At 39.6% G+C, this 16,692-nt stretch overlaps 1 protein-coding gene across 1 annotated transcript; it reads left to right on the forward strand.

Annotated features, from left to right (window-relative positions):
- The first annotated feature begins 8,478 nt into the window (after nt 1-8,478).
- On the forward strand, nt 8,479-8,814 carry rprml (reprimo-like). The gene has a single exon (XM_042505741.1). It carries the CDS (start codon nt 8,479-8,481, stop codon nt 8,812-8,814), a length of 336 nt encoding a protein of 111 aa, XP_042361675.1.
- Nucleotides 8,815-16,692: the final 7,878 nt, after the last annotated feature.

The following is a 16,692-nucleotide window of genomic DNA, read 5'->3' on the forward strand; positions in this document are numbered from 1 at the left end:
GGGTTGGTCCTAATTATTTCTTGGGGTGGTCTATGGCCTGTGGGTGCAGACTATTAACAGACTATTGTGGCTGTTTTATTATTTCCCTGTACCCACAAAGTCATTATATCCACATTACTGATGATTGTTCATCAAAAATGTAATTGTTTTAATATATAATTTGAAAGCACCAATAGTAAATCCTACAATATCGCCCCAATATCAATATTCAGGTATTTTATCAAAAATAAAGTGATATTTGATTTTATCCATATCACCCAGCTCTAATATTAAACTTGCTTTTATTTAGGAGTAGTAATAGAGTTAAGCATAACTCTGGACACCTGCATATATTGCTCAGAGGTGTTTGTCAAGACACAAAACTGCTGTCAGTGTAGTTTGTGATTTGTTGCTTTGCATGTGGTTCATATTACAGATACAGTTCATTTAAAATTATTATATTAGTTCTTCTCTCACAATAACTAATCAAACTGTTTGAAGTAATATGTATGCGTTGGCTGGACAAAATGCTTGTGTAATGCAAGTCAAAACTGGAAAATCTGCCAGAAACCCTGAATATTAACATACACCTAGTCTTTAAGTTGTGTAGTTGTAGTAGAAGGACCCCTAGTGGGGAAAATATACAAATATATAAAGGCTACATCCAGCAATAGAGTTCATATAGGTGATTGTCGTCAGCAGTCACTTTGATTTTTTTTTAGAATCTAAAAAAGTTACTGCCACAAGCTATTGCTATGGACATATTATGCATTCCCTAGAAACAGTCTAGCTGAGCTCTCAGTCCTCCTCACTAAATTTATGAATCTGCTAAGTGCCCACCACAGAAAAACTCTTCCCATTGCACTGAATGATGGAGCATACGAAAATCTGCCAGCTTCTAAAACAAGAAAAAAAAAATACATAAAAAGAAAATGAGGCAGAAAATGGGATAAAAGCTAAGATTGCCCTCCTGAAATGACCTTTGGGAAGTGTGTGATGGTGGTGATGTGTGTATGTGTGTGTGTGGTCGGGCTTGCAGAAACAGACAATGCTTCTTATCTCTGCACTTGTCCATTTATTGAATCTTTACCCCTGTGCCCCGCTCTTATTCTCCCTCTTGTTGCTAAGTTACTGCCACCCGTGTCCAAGAACTGCCGCGAGAAGAAATGACAAAAATAGAGAAATAAGTAGAAAAGCTATAATAGTCAACTGTTCTGCTGGCACTGGGCTCTCAGTGTGGGTGGATGATGCAGGTAATACACTGGAAGCAATCAAACCCCCTCTCCAGAACTGACCCATTCGGATCTATCGGCCCCGGCCTTTTCTGTGGCGATCACCCCCACAGATGAATGGTATTTGGAGGAGAGCATAGCGCCACTTGTCGTGAGTAAAAAGCCAGAGAGTGGGTCAGATGGCGGCCAATTAAGACTGAACAAGAAGAGAGGATGAGGGCTGGAGGAGAAGAAGGGGATGGAAGGGTCCTGGCCTGTGTTATAGATCTATCTGGAGCCCTTTAAGCTTTTCACAGAGTGTGAGAGCACTGTCACAGAGAGCCGATATCAAAATGCTCTCAGACAAAATCAGTGTTTGGTTAACCACAACCGGCTCACTCTTTCCTGCTCCGCTGGGTTTAACTGGCGTGTGGGAGGGTCAAGTGGGGGGGGGATATGAGTTTTTTTTCTCAGGTGAAGGGTTGGCAGGCTTGTGAAAAGTATCCCCAGAGTCACTGATGTGAGACATGGTGTATTTGTGTTGTGATGCTTTGCTATCTGATCTGCCTCCTCTAGATCTGCAGCTTCCTTCTCAGGGGATATGTGGAGAAAGTCAAAATAAATAAATAAGTGAGGATACATGAGGGATAGAGAAATGGAAAAAGTGCATTTCTGTTTTGTTTTTTTTTAAAAGTGCAACCAGATTTCAGAACTGTGGGAAGTCTAACGTAGCCTGCTGTTAAATATAACCGAGACAGCTGGAGAGAAAGAAGTTGGAGGAACAAAGAAGATTTTATGAGGGGACAGAAAAGACACGGCACATCATGGTCGCCTGCATTACTGAGACGTGTCTAAATGGAAATGAGGTTAATGGGTAGCGGCTGCTGGGGTGCATAAGACATCCGCACTGGAGAGGAATTTCTTTAACTGGATTCATGAAATCTGTTTCTCAAACAAACAGATTTTCACTAGCCTTTCAGTGGGAGCGCAAGAACACACACATATACACACACACACACACACACACAAACACAGAGTCTAACATCCCCTTGCAAATCAAAGTAATGAAGTCATTTTCTCCTTAAAATAACTTTAATAACTGATGGTTGCTTAGTGTGTGGTACCAGTTCGCTGTGGCTCTGTTTCCTGCTATCTGTAACAGTATCTAATTAATGACTGTACTTAGCTCTGCATGATTAAAGGAATACTTTGCTGATTTGGAACCAGTTTTGTATCAAAACAACGTGGGTAGCATATGTAAATGAACTTTTAAATGTCATCAAGTGCATCGAGAGCTGAACCCGCCCCTCTCTCTCTGATCGAAATCCAATCAAACGGACAAAACTTGTTAGTGCCGATCTAATATAAATCAAGACTATGGTCCTGCGCTGCTTATTTCTAACATAAATTGTTTTAGAAACACATTTTATTGCAGAGTTTAGCTGTAATAGTGAGAGTTTGTGAAAAAGGAAAGTGGGCGCTACACATGCCAAAACTTGACATCAAACTGTAAAACTAAGCAGCACTGATCAAATATAAATGCAGATTCTGTTAGTGAGTTGCCTATTTGGTGCCTGAAATGTTTACAGAAATGTGTTTAGCTTAACATTTAACTGTAATACAATCATTTCTTTTTTTCTAATATATTTTTGGGGGATTTTATTACCTTTATTAGATAGGAGAGATGTAGCGTGAAAGGGGGAGAGAGAGAGGGGATAACATGCAGCACAGGGGCGGGGCCGGGCGCCCCATACAATTATATTTTGATGGCCAGCTGCCACAGAGTGCTTCAGGGATGACATTTTTATGTACCCCGATGCAAAGTTAGCATGGGCCTGTTCCCTCATCAAAAAGCCTATGGGATTTTTCCACTGGGCTTTGGATTACTGTAGAAAATACAGGGTTCCTACAAGTGGAATTTAAGACTTTTTCAGTGCCACTCAAAATAAAATTTAAGACTGATGTTAAGACTATAACCAATTTGTGGGAGGGGTTGCTGACATCTATTACTTAGGGTTGGGGAGAATTTTTTCCCAAATATTCGCCTCAATATGAAACACGACTTTTGGGTTGGCAGCAATGCTAGTCGTATTCTGTGATTTTTTTCAGTTGTTCCAAGTTACCAATTATTTTGAGATGTCTTTGCACTTTTAAGACTCATAAAAAAATAATTGAAGACATTATAATACTAATTAAGGCCTTATTTTTAGACTGATTAATTCAATGCCTTTGGGGACTTTTTAAGGATCTGCGGGGACGCTGAAAATGAGCTCTGTGGCAAACAAACATTTATGATACTTACACTTTTTGTTCAGCAAGATAATCTTCACAAATGAACACCACTTTCAGGATTTTGAAGCTTAAATGCGATAGCTAGAAGCAAAAGGCTAACATTAGGCTATAAATTAACTACATACTATCACCTGACTTCTACGTTGCCACCATAATAAGGTTGTAAAGCTGCGTTCAGTGCGGTGTGTGGCGTTACGACGTTCTGTAGTCTCATTTAGCCACTTGTTAGGGACTGCCTTTTTTAAGACACATAATAGCTTTAAAAAAAATTTAAATGGGGCCTTTCCTGATGTATTTTGTGTCATCAAACAAAACTTGAATGTCTCTTAAGATTATGTTAACCACAGACATTTTTTCAGGCATCTAACCAAAAACTCATTCAGAAAACCGCTCACTCTGAGACGAGGGAACTATGAATGGTAAAATGCTAACTCATTTCCGGGTTTTGGGCCTCACTACTGGAGCACTCTTATTGTTCAATTTATACGAGTTTGCATCATGTCACCCACCAGCAGGAGTTTTTATTGGTCTGGTGTGACGCATTGCATTCTGGTAGTTGTATGTGTCCTTTTTCTCTGGTTGTATAGCACTTATTTCAAAAGTATTTGCGTCGTCCTACTGCAGAGACACTCTTGTTTTATTAAAAGGCCATCTTTCCAGCAGTAAAATACTTCTTTAAGAGTCCCAAAGGTGGCAAGCCCCTTAAGACTAAAACAAGGCCTCTCATGGTTTTCCCTGCGTCTCGTGATACTTGTTTTATCTATATTTAATATCCAAAAGACACTTTGTTAGTGTGCACTTTACTTGCCTCCGTGTTTTCTGGCACATAATTGCACTCACTTTCCAGCACATGCAGAGACATGGCGGCTTCCTCGCAGTCCTCTGGGTGCTTTGATGAGCTAATAAAGGGGCATCTTAGGAGAAACCTGTTAATTGAAAAAGAAGGAAGTTGTGAGGAAAGTCTGAAAGGGTGTGTCCGTTTTGAGTCCTGTCAGCACCACGGACAAAAAGGATGTAAGGGTAAAGAGCAGAGGGGAGGTGGGTGGGGTCAAACAGCACCTTCTTGTTGCTATGGATGTCTTCACTTAGTTTGCGTTGCTAGGCTGCCAATTCCCTCATGTTAAGTGGAAACGTTTCCTCCCCTCTCTCCTCCGTCCAGGCACCTCATTGCTCCCTCCCTCTCCTTCTCCTTCTCCTCTAAACCAAAATAACTTCACCAACCATCTGTCACTGGGCTCACAGGTCTACTGTTGCTTAGGAACAAGTCAGACACTCACATTCATGTCTATATGCATCCTCATAACAATATATCCTCATATACCACCACTTAGATACATATCTCCACATGTGACCGCAACATCAATGAAATGTGCAGTATTCAGTGTGAAGGTATAATATATATCAGCCACGAGTTCTTCAGTCGATGGAGCTTTGTTAAGGGGCAAAACTTCCTGAAATTTATCTAACAATGATGTGACAAATTTTCAAAGATTTTCTAATTAGTTCAAAGGTGTAGCATGACCATTGAAGTTTCCCCCTCCTCCACTTCGCAGCTCCTTTCCCCTTATTTGCAAATTCTTTGAAGTTGCGTTGCCTCAAAGAAGCATTGTTAGGTTTTAACTGTAGCGGAGGATTTACATATTGACAGAGAGATAAAGAGTAAGTACAAGCTACTTTCCATAATCACCCTGCAATGAATAATAGACCAGAATCAAATTGCGCAGCATTGATTTACATGCTGCCAATTAATTCGCAGGAACCAAATCCGGAGGCTAATGAGATTACTTGAGCTTATTGTACATGAAAAAAAAACCACTCCTTGTTCTGTTATCATCCATTAATAAATGATCTGAAAATAAACCACCTCCAGGCTTAGGAAAGGTATTTGTGGATGAAGCTAATCATTGTTTGTACACAAGATTGTCAGTTGGTGGCTGCAAGCTGCTTACCGAGACATCGGGAGCGTCCCAAATTTAATTTCATAGCCTTTGTTTTTAGACAAACAGCAAATTAATTTTCTGCAGACAAGTCTTGGGGAGATTTTTTCAAATTTGAGGCAGTTTTTTTCCCCATCAACATGTTGAGGTTCACCAGTGCAGCTGATAATTTCACATCAATATAAATAAAAGCAAGGTATTGTAATAAAATAGGAAAATACTGTTTCTCTGCTGTATTCTTTAATGATCATTTGAGTGTGTTCATACATAATATAATTAAGTTATATTAATTAGTTACAGCACCTGCTATCTTTTGCTGATGTAATTAGATCATAAATATCAAATTGGTGCACACAATAGTCTGTATACAGTATAAAGATAGATGACATGATAGCTCCTAAAAGTGAAGCCAAAACATCTCAATTGCCCCCTGATGGCTGGTTGCACTGACAGGGGGCCCTCTCAATTTAAGTGGATGGGTCATGGGCAAAACTAAAAACTCATGGTATAAGTCAAACTTTTTTTTTTTCAAAGATGTTTTCTGTCATTTGAGGTTGCTCTAACCACCCTGACGTTTGTTCAAGTGTTCATTTTTCTCATATAGGTTTGGTTTTAATTAAGTTATTTGATGCTATAAGCACAGGGTTTGATGTTACAACTGACAGCGGTGTTTGCCAATCAGTGCGCTTGCGGTAAATGAAGCTGCTCGTGATTGGTTGGATGGGTGTATGGGTGGGAACTTAACCACCCTGGGTCACTACTGCGCAGATTCTGGCTCTAAGTGACGCCAGCACAAGACTGCAGCAAGATTATGCAGGATATTTTGGCTTCTTTTTTGCACAGTAAGGGTAAGCTGAGACGTGTCATACATCTTTATATACAATCTATGGTGCATACTCAAGTCAGGATAGTTAAATGATTTCTAACTTGGTTAATAATCATTAGAAAATGTTATTGTGCAGAAACTAAACAAATTGCCATAATCATTACTATCAGTGCTAGTATTAGGGTATACTGCAGTGTTTGGGTGGTTGGTTTGACCCCCCCCCCGCACAGTTTGGCTGGAAATCATATCTATCAGATAGTTTTGCCGCAGCACAAACTGGCCTCTTGGATAAATTTCAAACCTACTGGGCACACATCCATCCATCAAGCAATCTGTGTTGACGTCTAGCAGATATCTGCTTACAGTCATCAGAAAAACAGGAAGAATATTGCAGACATGTCAGAATTTCACGTATGGATGAAAATCAGTTGAAATATTCATAAGTCATCTTGTAATAAAATCTCTGAAATTATTTTAAATCACAGTTGGGAGGACATTTTGATTAATTAAGCACTGACCTTGTGAGAAGGTACCGCTTTTTTTTTTTTTTTAGCAATTCATCAAAAATGTATTAGCATTCCTTTAAAGTCTGAGAGGTAGAAATACACAGAGATAATATTGGGTAAAGTAGACTATTACATTTTTTTTATTAATCTTTTTAATCTAAGTTAAAAATCACATTATAGCACTGTACATATCAACATATTTTATTCCACAAATACTGCCTATAGATACTGGCCTGATAAAATAAAACCTTACATTATGCATGCAGAAGGAGGTAAGTGATGAGGGAGAATAACATTAGCTTCAGACAGACAGAAGAATACTGTTACTGTAAAAAGAATCAATAATGATTTCCTTACCCAAGGCTCATTTGTCAGTCTTCAGGGGTTTCACCTCCATTTAGTGGCCCGGGCAGCTGCAGTAGTTACACACAACACCTGAAAGACAAAGTGGTATTTGAACAACACATCCAATAAAAACAGAGAGCAGTCTGCTGTTCAGGGAGTTTCATTAGAGCCGCTGCCTGAGAGGAAACAGCAGGCACAGTGAAAGCGGGGGAGACAATATTTCTGATAAATATTTGCCATGGTTCAATTGTGGATTATTAATTCATGTCTTCACTTCTAAGTTATAACTTGCTGTGCCTATATTGGTCTCTCTCTCTGAGGCCCCTAAGTCACAGTGACAGTTCCCTGAGCAACAGACATCAAACTCTATAAATACCCCTTCAAAGTCGCAGATGACAACTCATTTTGATCCTCATCGGACTGAATGATTTCGGGTTTTAAATGATTTTCAACTCTTTGGTGAAAAGACTTCAAAGTTAATGAATGTCTGAATCAATATTGGTGAGGCTTTTCACTGATGTGCAGAAATGAGTGCTAGGTGTGTTTTAGAAGAGCACACTCTAAAATATCCACACTTAAAAGTCAGTCAGTTAGCCACAGTTTTCTTGAACCAAGAGACTAACAGGAAGTGCCACTTGTTTGAAATGTATTCACCTGTTGGAGGATTATTTCTTGCATGCATGCACGAGTCAAAATTCCACATTACCCAAGATAAATAAAAAAATAAATGTGCATTTAACGCAGTTTTTTTTGTTTGCATTAGAAACATATGCACTTAATAAGATAATAACTGAAACATGTAAAATAAAATAAGGATTAGACTGAAAGTCAGATTATGCCTTGTTCTAATCGACTTTTCTTATTTATTTGTTTCTACACCAGAAGAGCAGCATACTATCTGAGGCCATTTGTCTACCTCCCCTGGTGAGTTGTGGAGGTGTGGTCCACGGGGAACTCATCATCACTTTAAAACGCACGAGAGACTTGGCACAAAAGAAGCGCTCGCAGGCGAACACAGACGCAAAGGGACTGTCTCTTATTACAGCGGAAGGAAACACGGAAGACCCACTTCACGTCAGGAAAACGTGGACTTTAAGTTGAAGAAACTTACTTTTGGCTGCAGCTGATGCGACGCTCTGTGACTACAGCAACGGCCCGGTGATGTGGATGTCATTACGCACTCAGGCTGCAAAACTCGATGTTTGCCTGTAGACTTGGACTTTAAACTGCGAATTCTTTTGGGGATTTCTTCCTCTTATATTTGTCTGAACAGTCACATGACGCAAAGTTTTTCTTGGAGTCCAGGTTTTGCAGTGAGACTGTGTGCCTGCCGAGTGGAGTCGCGTGCCTGCTTGCTGCTGCTTGCTCGCTCGCAAGGAAACATGAACGTCTCTTTCTTCGACGTGACCCAGGGCGCGCTGTTTAACGGGAGCCAGACCCTGGCCGGGACTCTGGCGACATACTCCGGCAATGGCACTACCAACGTGGTGACCGGCGACGGCGGGGGGTCTCTGGTGCTAGTGCAAGACGAGCGCAAACTCTTCGTCATGCGTGTGGTGCAAATCGCGGTGCTGTGCGTGTTGTCGCTCACGGTCGTCTTCGGTATATTTTTCCTTGGCTGCAACCTGATGATCAAATCAGAGAGCATGATTAACTTCCTGGTGAAGGACCGGAGACCCTCCAAAGATGTGGAGACGGTCATGATCGGGCTAAGCTAGAGCACGGAGAGCAGATACTGTGGAGAAGTGGAGCCAGTGTGAGGATCTGGTGCGCTTTTCCTACAGCAGGTCAAGATCTGCATCTGCATGTACTTCTCCAACACGCTCTCTTTGTGTGTCTTAGTGAGGAAAGATATGCAAAAACTTTTTCGCATCTCCTTCCGAAAAACGACAGAAAAGTAGTCCAGCGACCAATGTCCGTGCGTAAAGTTTGTGCGTAAAACACGGGAAATTGTTTACACGTGGGCCGATCTGTTGAATCTTTTGATTGAATTTAATGTTGCCAACTTGATCAAAGTGATGGAAATGTTTACAAACTGTTACCTCATTTTTTGTCCAGTTAGCTTTTCTGTTTTTTGTAAATTTGAAATGATTGTAAATGAATGTTTTCAAAACTGTCAAAAAGCATGACTGTAAATTCTTTATAGTTCCACGTCTGACAGTGCACGTTGTGGACGTGGTGGACATGTGGGTATTCTCTATACAAATTATTTTTCTTGGTCTCGTTTGGTTAATAAATACTGAAATCTTTGCACGTTTTTCAAGGAACTCCGTCACAGCTTTATGGAGTGGTTCTGGTCCTGTTTGGCATGCTCGCTAATTGATATGTAAAGTGATTTTTGGAACCGTTTTGCACTTTTGAAACCACTGATGCTGCATGAATTATTTTGTACCAAAAAACTTGAAATTGCAGCATGCAATTAAAACATTAAAATTACCATATAAAGCTTTGTCATTTGTTAATTACCATAAATGTTTCCTCCAATATTGTGTTTGCATTTTAACTTACTGAATTAGTACCGCACCAATCTCTAGAAAAACGTGTTACTTTTTAGGGCTGGGCAATAGAGCGATATTATACTGATATCGTGATATGAGACTAGACGTCATCTTAGATTTTGGATATCAAAATATATTAAGTGTTGTCTTTACCTGGTTTTAATGGATGCATTACAGTAAAGTGATGTCATTTTCTAAGCTTCAAGGTATTTCATCAAAAACATGATGATTTTCGAGTTTCTTCATATTGTCCAGCCCTCTTACCTTTTAATTTCTAATTCAAATCAAATCAATAAAAGAAAAAAATTGATCTAAACAAACCAGTGTTCTCTAATCCACCTCTCCTCTTACATCTAATCAGATATACCATATATATGATATAGGCAAAAGATGAAAGCATGAACTGAATATCAGGGGCGCCAGTGGGGGGGTCTGGTGGATCCTTATCGGTATTGTCTTTTTCAAGCTCATTTTGATAATTTTTTTTCTTACTCTGCCATCTTTTTTAGAAAGATTATGAATTGTAATGAGAAAAAAAATAGTGCAAGTGCACAGTGCAAGTACAAATGGAATGACAAATTATTTCATCTGGGGCTTTTTTTAGGCCTATTATCATTTTTGAAAAATACATATAGCCTATATATTTAGATACGGGGTTGTTTAAAAGATATTCACTGCTAAATACATTAACACACTCTTGTAGGTGCTCTTTTAAATTGAAATTCGGTCATTTTATGAATGTTCAGGAAGTTACTAAGACAACATCTTACAAAGCTTAAAATGAAGACAAAAAATAAAAAATAAAGATGACATGAAACAAGCACTTTTAATACTTAGGCACTCAGTTGAAGCAGCTTGGCACTTATTGCTGCTTTATATAGAGAGGTGATGAGAGGCCGGGCTGAGTTATCCATCTTGTAGACAACAGGCTGCCGAGCTCATATTGGCTTCACAGCTCTTAATCTGATCTCTCTGAACAGTGACCAGCTGCAATCAAGGGACATTCAGGCTCACCCTGACCACTTAACTTCCCAGCAGCCCCCACTGCATCTTAAGAGTAAAAGTATGGCATTCAAAGCTCATGTTCTTGTTCTTTTGTGCCATCTGAAAGTTTATAAAAGAGAGCATAAATGTGAATGAACAAGCAGTGAGAGAAAATGAGGATTTCAAACAAAGAGGACACCCATAAAGTGTCCATGTGCTTTAAGATGTCATTACTCTTACTGGCCTTTGTGTCTTCCTTTCCTTTCTCAAGAAAAAAATTCTATTTTGGCCAGACAGAAAACTCTGAGAGTGTCATTATGGGTGTCAGATATTAGGTTTCGGTGTATCTAGCTCAGCATTTTGCTTCAATTTCACCTCTATTTCTTCTGTATTTCTTTCTGCACCCCCCTTACTTCTCTCTCGTGCCCCACTCAGTAGAAACCAATGTTCTCATTATTATTTCAGTACTTGTTAGGAGAGCTGGGGTAGATGGATCCTTACAAACACACCCATGCATCCACACATGTGCCTATTCACCGTGCACACATTGGACACTGATGTGCAACAGACCAGCAAATTCTGACCTCAACCACAAGTATCTCAGAAAAACAACATTAATAAATAAACTCATTAGATAATTAGACTTAAACGGCTGAGAACTTAATCTGTTTCAGACACAACACACATAATGCATGCATAAAAAAAATACTGTGTATTTAACATGTTGACATGGTGCAACCTGTGTGTGAAGTGCATTATTGTTGTGGACAAGGCAGAGAGCAATTAATATGAAAGAAGAAATGATTCAGGCTTTTAAAGATCAAGGGTTACAGCCTGATTATCACATTTTCTTTTGCAGCCTGACACTATAAGCATTCACAGAGACTGTGAATTCACTCAAAATATTAACTTCAGATACAAGATTTATCAGTACATTTGAAGCGAGTTGTTTTTTTTTGTTACCACACAGTGAGCCATTTATATCAACACAGGGAGCAGGTCCTCGTCCATGAAAGTGCCATGTTTTTACAGAAGCCCAGAACTGTCAGGCCAGACACCAGCTCTATAGGGCCATACGTGCTTTTGTATAGGCCATCATAGTTTGCGACCCCTCCACAACAGGGGCGTTGGAAAATTACAAGATTTTTTTTTTTTTTTAATATATGAAACTGCTTTATGTAGTGTTTTTACAATTTTGAGTCTGTCTTGGAGAAAAGGAGACCTTAGCAGATAATTCAGCTCCCTGTAAAAACCTCCCAATAAATAAACTAGAAGAACTTCTAACCAGGAGAAGTTTAAGCTGGTTGCAATCTGCAATCCTTACTGCTACATGTAATTAAAATCCCCCCAAATCTTACACACTTGTCCTGTAAGACGTCACACAGGAATATCTACTGCAATAAATGCAGTAATTTTGGTGAAGAGAGAGCTGCTATTAGGGACATTTATGGCAGTTCTTTGTGAGCCTGACACTTTTCTTCCACAGTCTGTAATGTAATCTTCAGGGTAAAAATAAATATGATTGTGCTGGTGTGGTTGCATGTACTTGTTGGAAATAATGAAGAATGCTATTTTTGGAGATAAGTGAATTGTTCAGTTAATCACTCGGTACACGAAAACTCAGTTTAAAAAGATATTGCACAGTAGCTCAGGCATTGCGTCAGTGCAGGCACAGGGTGAGTAAGGGGCTCAGTTAGGGGAGGGCTGATTGACAGAGGCCCTGGAATATAGCACTGGTTATAGATGCATATTATTTTGCTGTTGTCAGGTGGCTCAAAAGTTTCTAGCAGCACCCCTGCCTGAAGTTAGCCTAGTTTCAGACCTCTTGTGCATATATATATATTTTTTCACCCTTATTTAAATATATCTGGTGTTGTGCTCATTGCGGCCTGTTTCCTCGGTTGGACAAACAATTGAGTCAATCAGAGCTTTGTAGGCCGAGATGTCAGAATATCAGAACAGGAACATCGCCATTCTGTGCCACAACCAGCAAAATAGCAACAGTAAAAGCATGGTCAAGATCAGCAAAGCAATAACAAGTTGTTGTAAGATGATTTACAGATCATAACAATTCTTATTTCTTCGATCCACATGGCAATTGTCAAGTACTTGTAGCAGCTGCTAACGCTGGCCATTTATGTATCGTGTGAAAACAACAGCGACAGGATGGATATGTCACTCACTGGCAATTCAGCAAGACTGCAACCACAGAAACATAGCAGCGTGCATCATACTCTGTAGCAGAACAGTGACTACATCAATGTAAACATATCTGGTAGGATTGACATTTAGCCTTTAAGGAGGTACTTAAACATGTTTTTTGAGCACTAAACTATATGATACAACTGCACTGTTATGAAATACAACAGGCTGGTGTCAAAGGAGGCTGGTTTTAAAGGAGCTGCATATAACAGGGATGCACGATATTGGATTTTTTTACCAATAGCTGATATGCCAATATATACCAACTCATTTGGCTAAAAACCGATATTGATATATCCTCTTTTTTTCCACCTAATTTTAGTGACCATCAAGTCTCTTCTGTAGTGGAATTAACATCATATTATGCGTACTGTTATTGTGATGGCTAACCCGCAGATGGAGACATGAAATACAATGCTTTTCAATGTATGTAATATTCACTCATTGCACAAAATAAGAAAAATGCTTAAACTTAAGGGTTGATGTTTTACATATGTTCATTCTGTCAGTTCAAAAAACTCAAAAAACTGAATAATTAAAAAATACTGATATGTCACATCGGCTGCAGAAATCAGCATGTTGGCCAATACTGAGTATGCCAACATTATCAAGCATCCCTTGTATGTGACATTTAACGTCTGATCTGGGATTGTCTGCACACTGCTCTCAACACTGAGGTGGCTGAGGCAGCTAAAATCATTAACACTGCAAACAGTACTAACATCAGAAAAGTGCTGAGTGCGGACGGTGGGCACTACACTCTATGTCTGTAAACGTATATCTTCAAAAGAACTAGTCAAATACTGCCTCACACCCCAACTTTAGCCCCTTGTCCAATTTTAGTACTGTTAATAATTTCTGCAGTGGGTGGAGTTAGGCTCAGACCTGACTCTTAAGTTATATTTAAAAAAATGCTATGCAAAACCATCACCTGAAAAGCCCCAGACTGAAAAGTTTGGCTGTATGCAATTATTTATTTCTAGTTGCTATAACTAATTTAAAATTGGCTGAATAAATAAGTGTATTAAAAACAACAGCAGAGGCTCTCCAAGGCCCCTCTAACCCTTTACAAAGGCACAAAATGGTTTAGTCCGCCCTTGCTCTATAATTTGTCACTAAATGCTGGAGCTGAATGAGTGACTGTTTATGCTGCTGCTGAAACACCGACGGACAGTCATGTCTTTCTCAAAGAATAAAGTGGGGTTCCAAAATAGAAAAGGAAAAAAAGGAAAGGGAAAGAAAGAAAACTATGGGAAACAGTTTTTGACTGATTTCTCTCAAAGGAAAGGAGAACATAAGTGGTGCAGTTTAAAAATAATGTATCCCATATCAGCAGTTGTTAAGCTTGAAAGACAGCCAGGAATTAAACTTGGAGCAAATTTGCATTGTAGAACATGAATTAATCAGTATCATAAATTTGCATCATAACTGTGTTGTATGGCAGTATATCTATCAACAGTCAACACTAGCAAAGCTTAACATCATGAACCATATGGCCCTCAGTTTCATGAAAAAAAACACAGAGAGTGAGACAGCAGCAGGTCTCTCTTCATCTCCTGTTAATGTTACTGAGGATGTCAGACAACAAGGTGGGCTCACGAGGAAGCTACCAAAGTTATTCAAAGCAATCATTTTTAGCAGTTACAACTAAGAGGAGCTTAACACACTAACATTAAGCTGCCTGTAACATTGTTTGTTAAAGTTAAGAGGCTAATGCTTTGTCTGTCATTGTAGCATCTTGCTAGCAAGAAAACGGGATGGAGGATGATGGAAGTGAAAGGAGGAACGAAAATGAATGTTGCTCTTAGGGTACCATAGACTGTATATAAAGATGGACGACATGACAGCTCCTAAAACCGAAGCCAAATATCTTGATCGCCTCCTGGTGGCTGGCTGCAGTATATATCATTAACCCCATCCTAGCGGATGGGACATGGGCCAAACAAAAAAAGTACATGTCAAATAAATTTCACTGTTTGCTCAATTTTCGTTTTTCTGATAACACGTTGTGATTGATCAGCTGGTTGTATAGGCAGGAACTCCACACCTCAGACATCTCTACTGCGCAGACTCTGGCTCCAAATGACATCACCAGCACAATGATAGCAGATGCGCTGTCTATGTATTCATTAAGTCTGTGGAGGGTACTGAGAAGATGAGGATAGGACAATACAGTCCAGAATTTAGTGCTTCACCCTTGTTTTACACAGCACAAAACCAGCATCACACAATTAGCACTGACACTGAACGTTGCAATTTAACACACATCACTGATGCAGAATTACTGCTAATGAATACATTAGGGGGACTGCAGTTTCTGCAAAACCCACTTATTATGACCACAATGTGGCTAAAAAGCCAATGTTTCTTCATGAGTTCATTAAAGCAGTTAAAAACACATTATTTTTCTCTGATTCTTCTGTGTAAGTCTTGTAACTTTCTTAAGTCTTTTCCTTGACTTGGCTGAATGTCAATGAGAATTACTCACCATCTTGCCTAAGATCCACTAAAAGTTCTTGTTTTCTCACTTCAGAGGCACTACGAGTCGCCCACTACCACTGAGCATATGCTAAAGAGTTAGCATGGAGCACCACCCATGTGTCCACAATCTGTTGCGGACACATGGATGGTGCTCATTATGGTGCTTCTCTTTTCCCAACTGAATGATCTGCAATAATCATGGTGTATTTATTTGAGAAGGAAGTCGTGTGCTGTTGTGGGACCACAAGCCGGACTGCTTGGCAAGGTTGAGCTGTAGTTGATTATAATAAGAGCATGAAGAGGGTATTAATAGGCTAATGGTGCAGTAGCGGTGTGGGAACAAAACACTAACATGTTAACCCTTCACCCTAATCATAGTGCGCAGTTGTTGTGTTTCGAGCATTCTCTCTATAGGCTAATATACATTTGCTTGTCAGGAAGCGTCACCACTGACCTTTTACAGCAGAGAACTCATGGAAAATAATGAACTAAGCGCTGGCCATGAAATCAGGACGGAAATAATGGAAATAATTAAACCACCAGTGGCATTCAGCACTTAACTGTGATAAGTTAGCTCTTCCAGGAAGCTTGGCTTTGAGTGAAAATACCTAATATATCACAGTGAAGGCAGAAGTTCTCTTGTTGTGCTCCCTTTTTAACCCGAAAAGTTTAACACAATACAGATTTGTCGGTGTAGGCGACACTGTGTGTGAAAGCCTTTTCAAATTCCCATGGTATTTTTGATTAGAGGACATGATGCACAAAAGATCTGTTTTCTATGCCGACACAGGTCCCACAAGGATGAAGTGGCCTTTCTCAGCCCCATTCAATCTGTTTCTAATGGGATGTGTTGTATTCAAAGGAGGAAGCAATAACAATTCATGCAATGAAGTTGAGGAATGGCAACGGTATCTCAGATCTCACACAGGTGAGTGGATGTGAATACCCTTTTCTCTCTCTCCCTTTGGCACACGCGCACACACACACGCACACACACATACACACACAAAGTAATATGACTTGACTATAATTGCAAAAGGTGTCATCAATGCCCCCTCGGCATCTAACAGGTTTTTTTTCGCATGCCTCTGGTGAATGAGGGATCCAAAAATTGAGAAAATTCTTGATGAATGTAAGTAAAAGAGGTCAGGATTTCACAACACCAAACTATATCAAAACATTTATTCACAAATTCTCACACAACTCCTGCAGTAAAACTAGTCAAGTCTCATTTATCTAGTCCTAGGCTTTGTGTTTCCCAAACAGATGCACTGTTGCTATAACCTTAGTATTTAAAACTGAAATGAAAGTTTATCTTATCTTTGCTCTTCTCAAAGCCAGACTCCATGGACAAAAACAGCAATTTCACCTCTCTGCACATGGGAGATGCTGGTCTACCTCTGTGTTGATCAGTTGGTTTGTTTGTGTCAT

This window comes from Plectropomus leopardus, chromosome 17 (assembly GCF_008729295.1).
Source record: "Plectropomus leopardus isolate mb chromosome 17, YSFRI_Pleo_2.0, whole genome shotgun sequence".
NCBI classification, from domain to species: Eukaryota; Metazoa; Chordata; class Actinopteri; order Perciformes; family Serranidae; genus Plectropomus; species Plectropomus leopardus.

Coding starts and splice junctions, on each gene's coding strand:
- rprml (XM_042505741.1), top strand. CDS start 8,479: ATGAACGTCTCTTTCTTCGACGTGACCCAGGGCGCGCTGTTTAACGGG.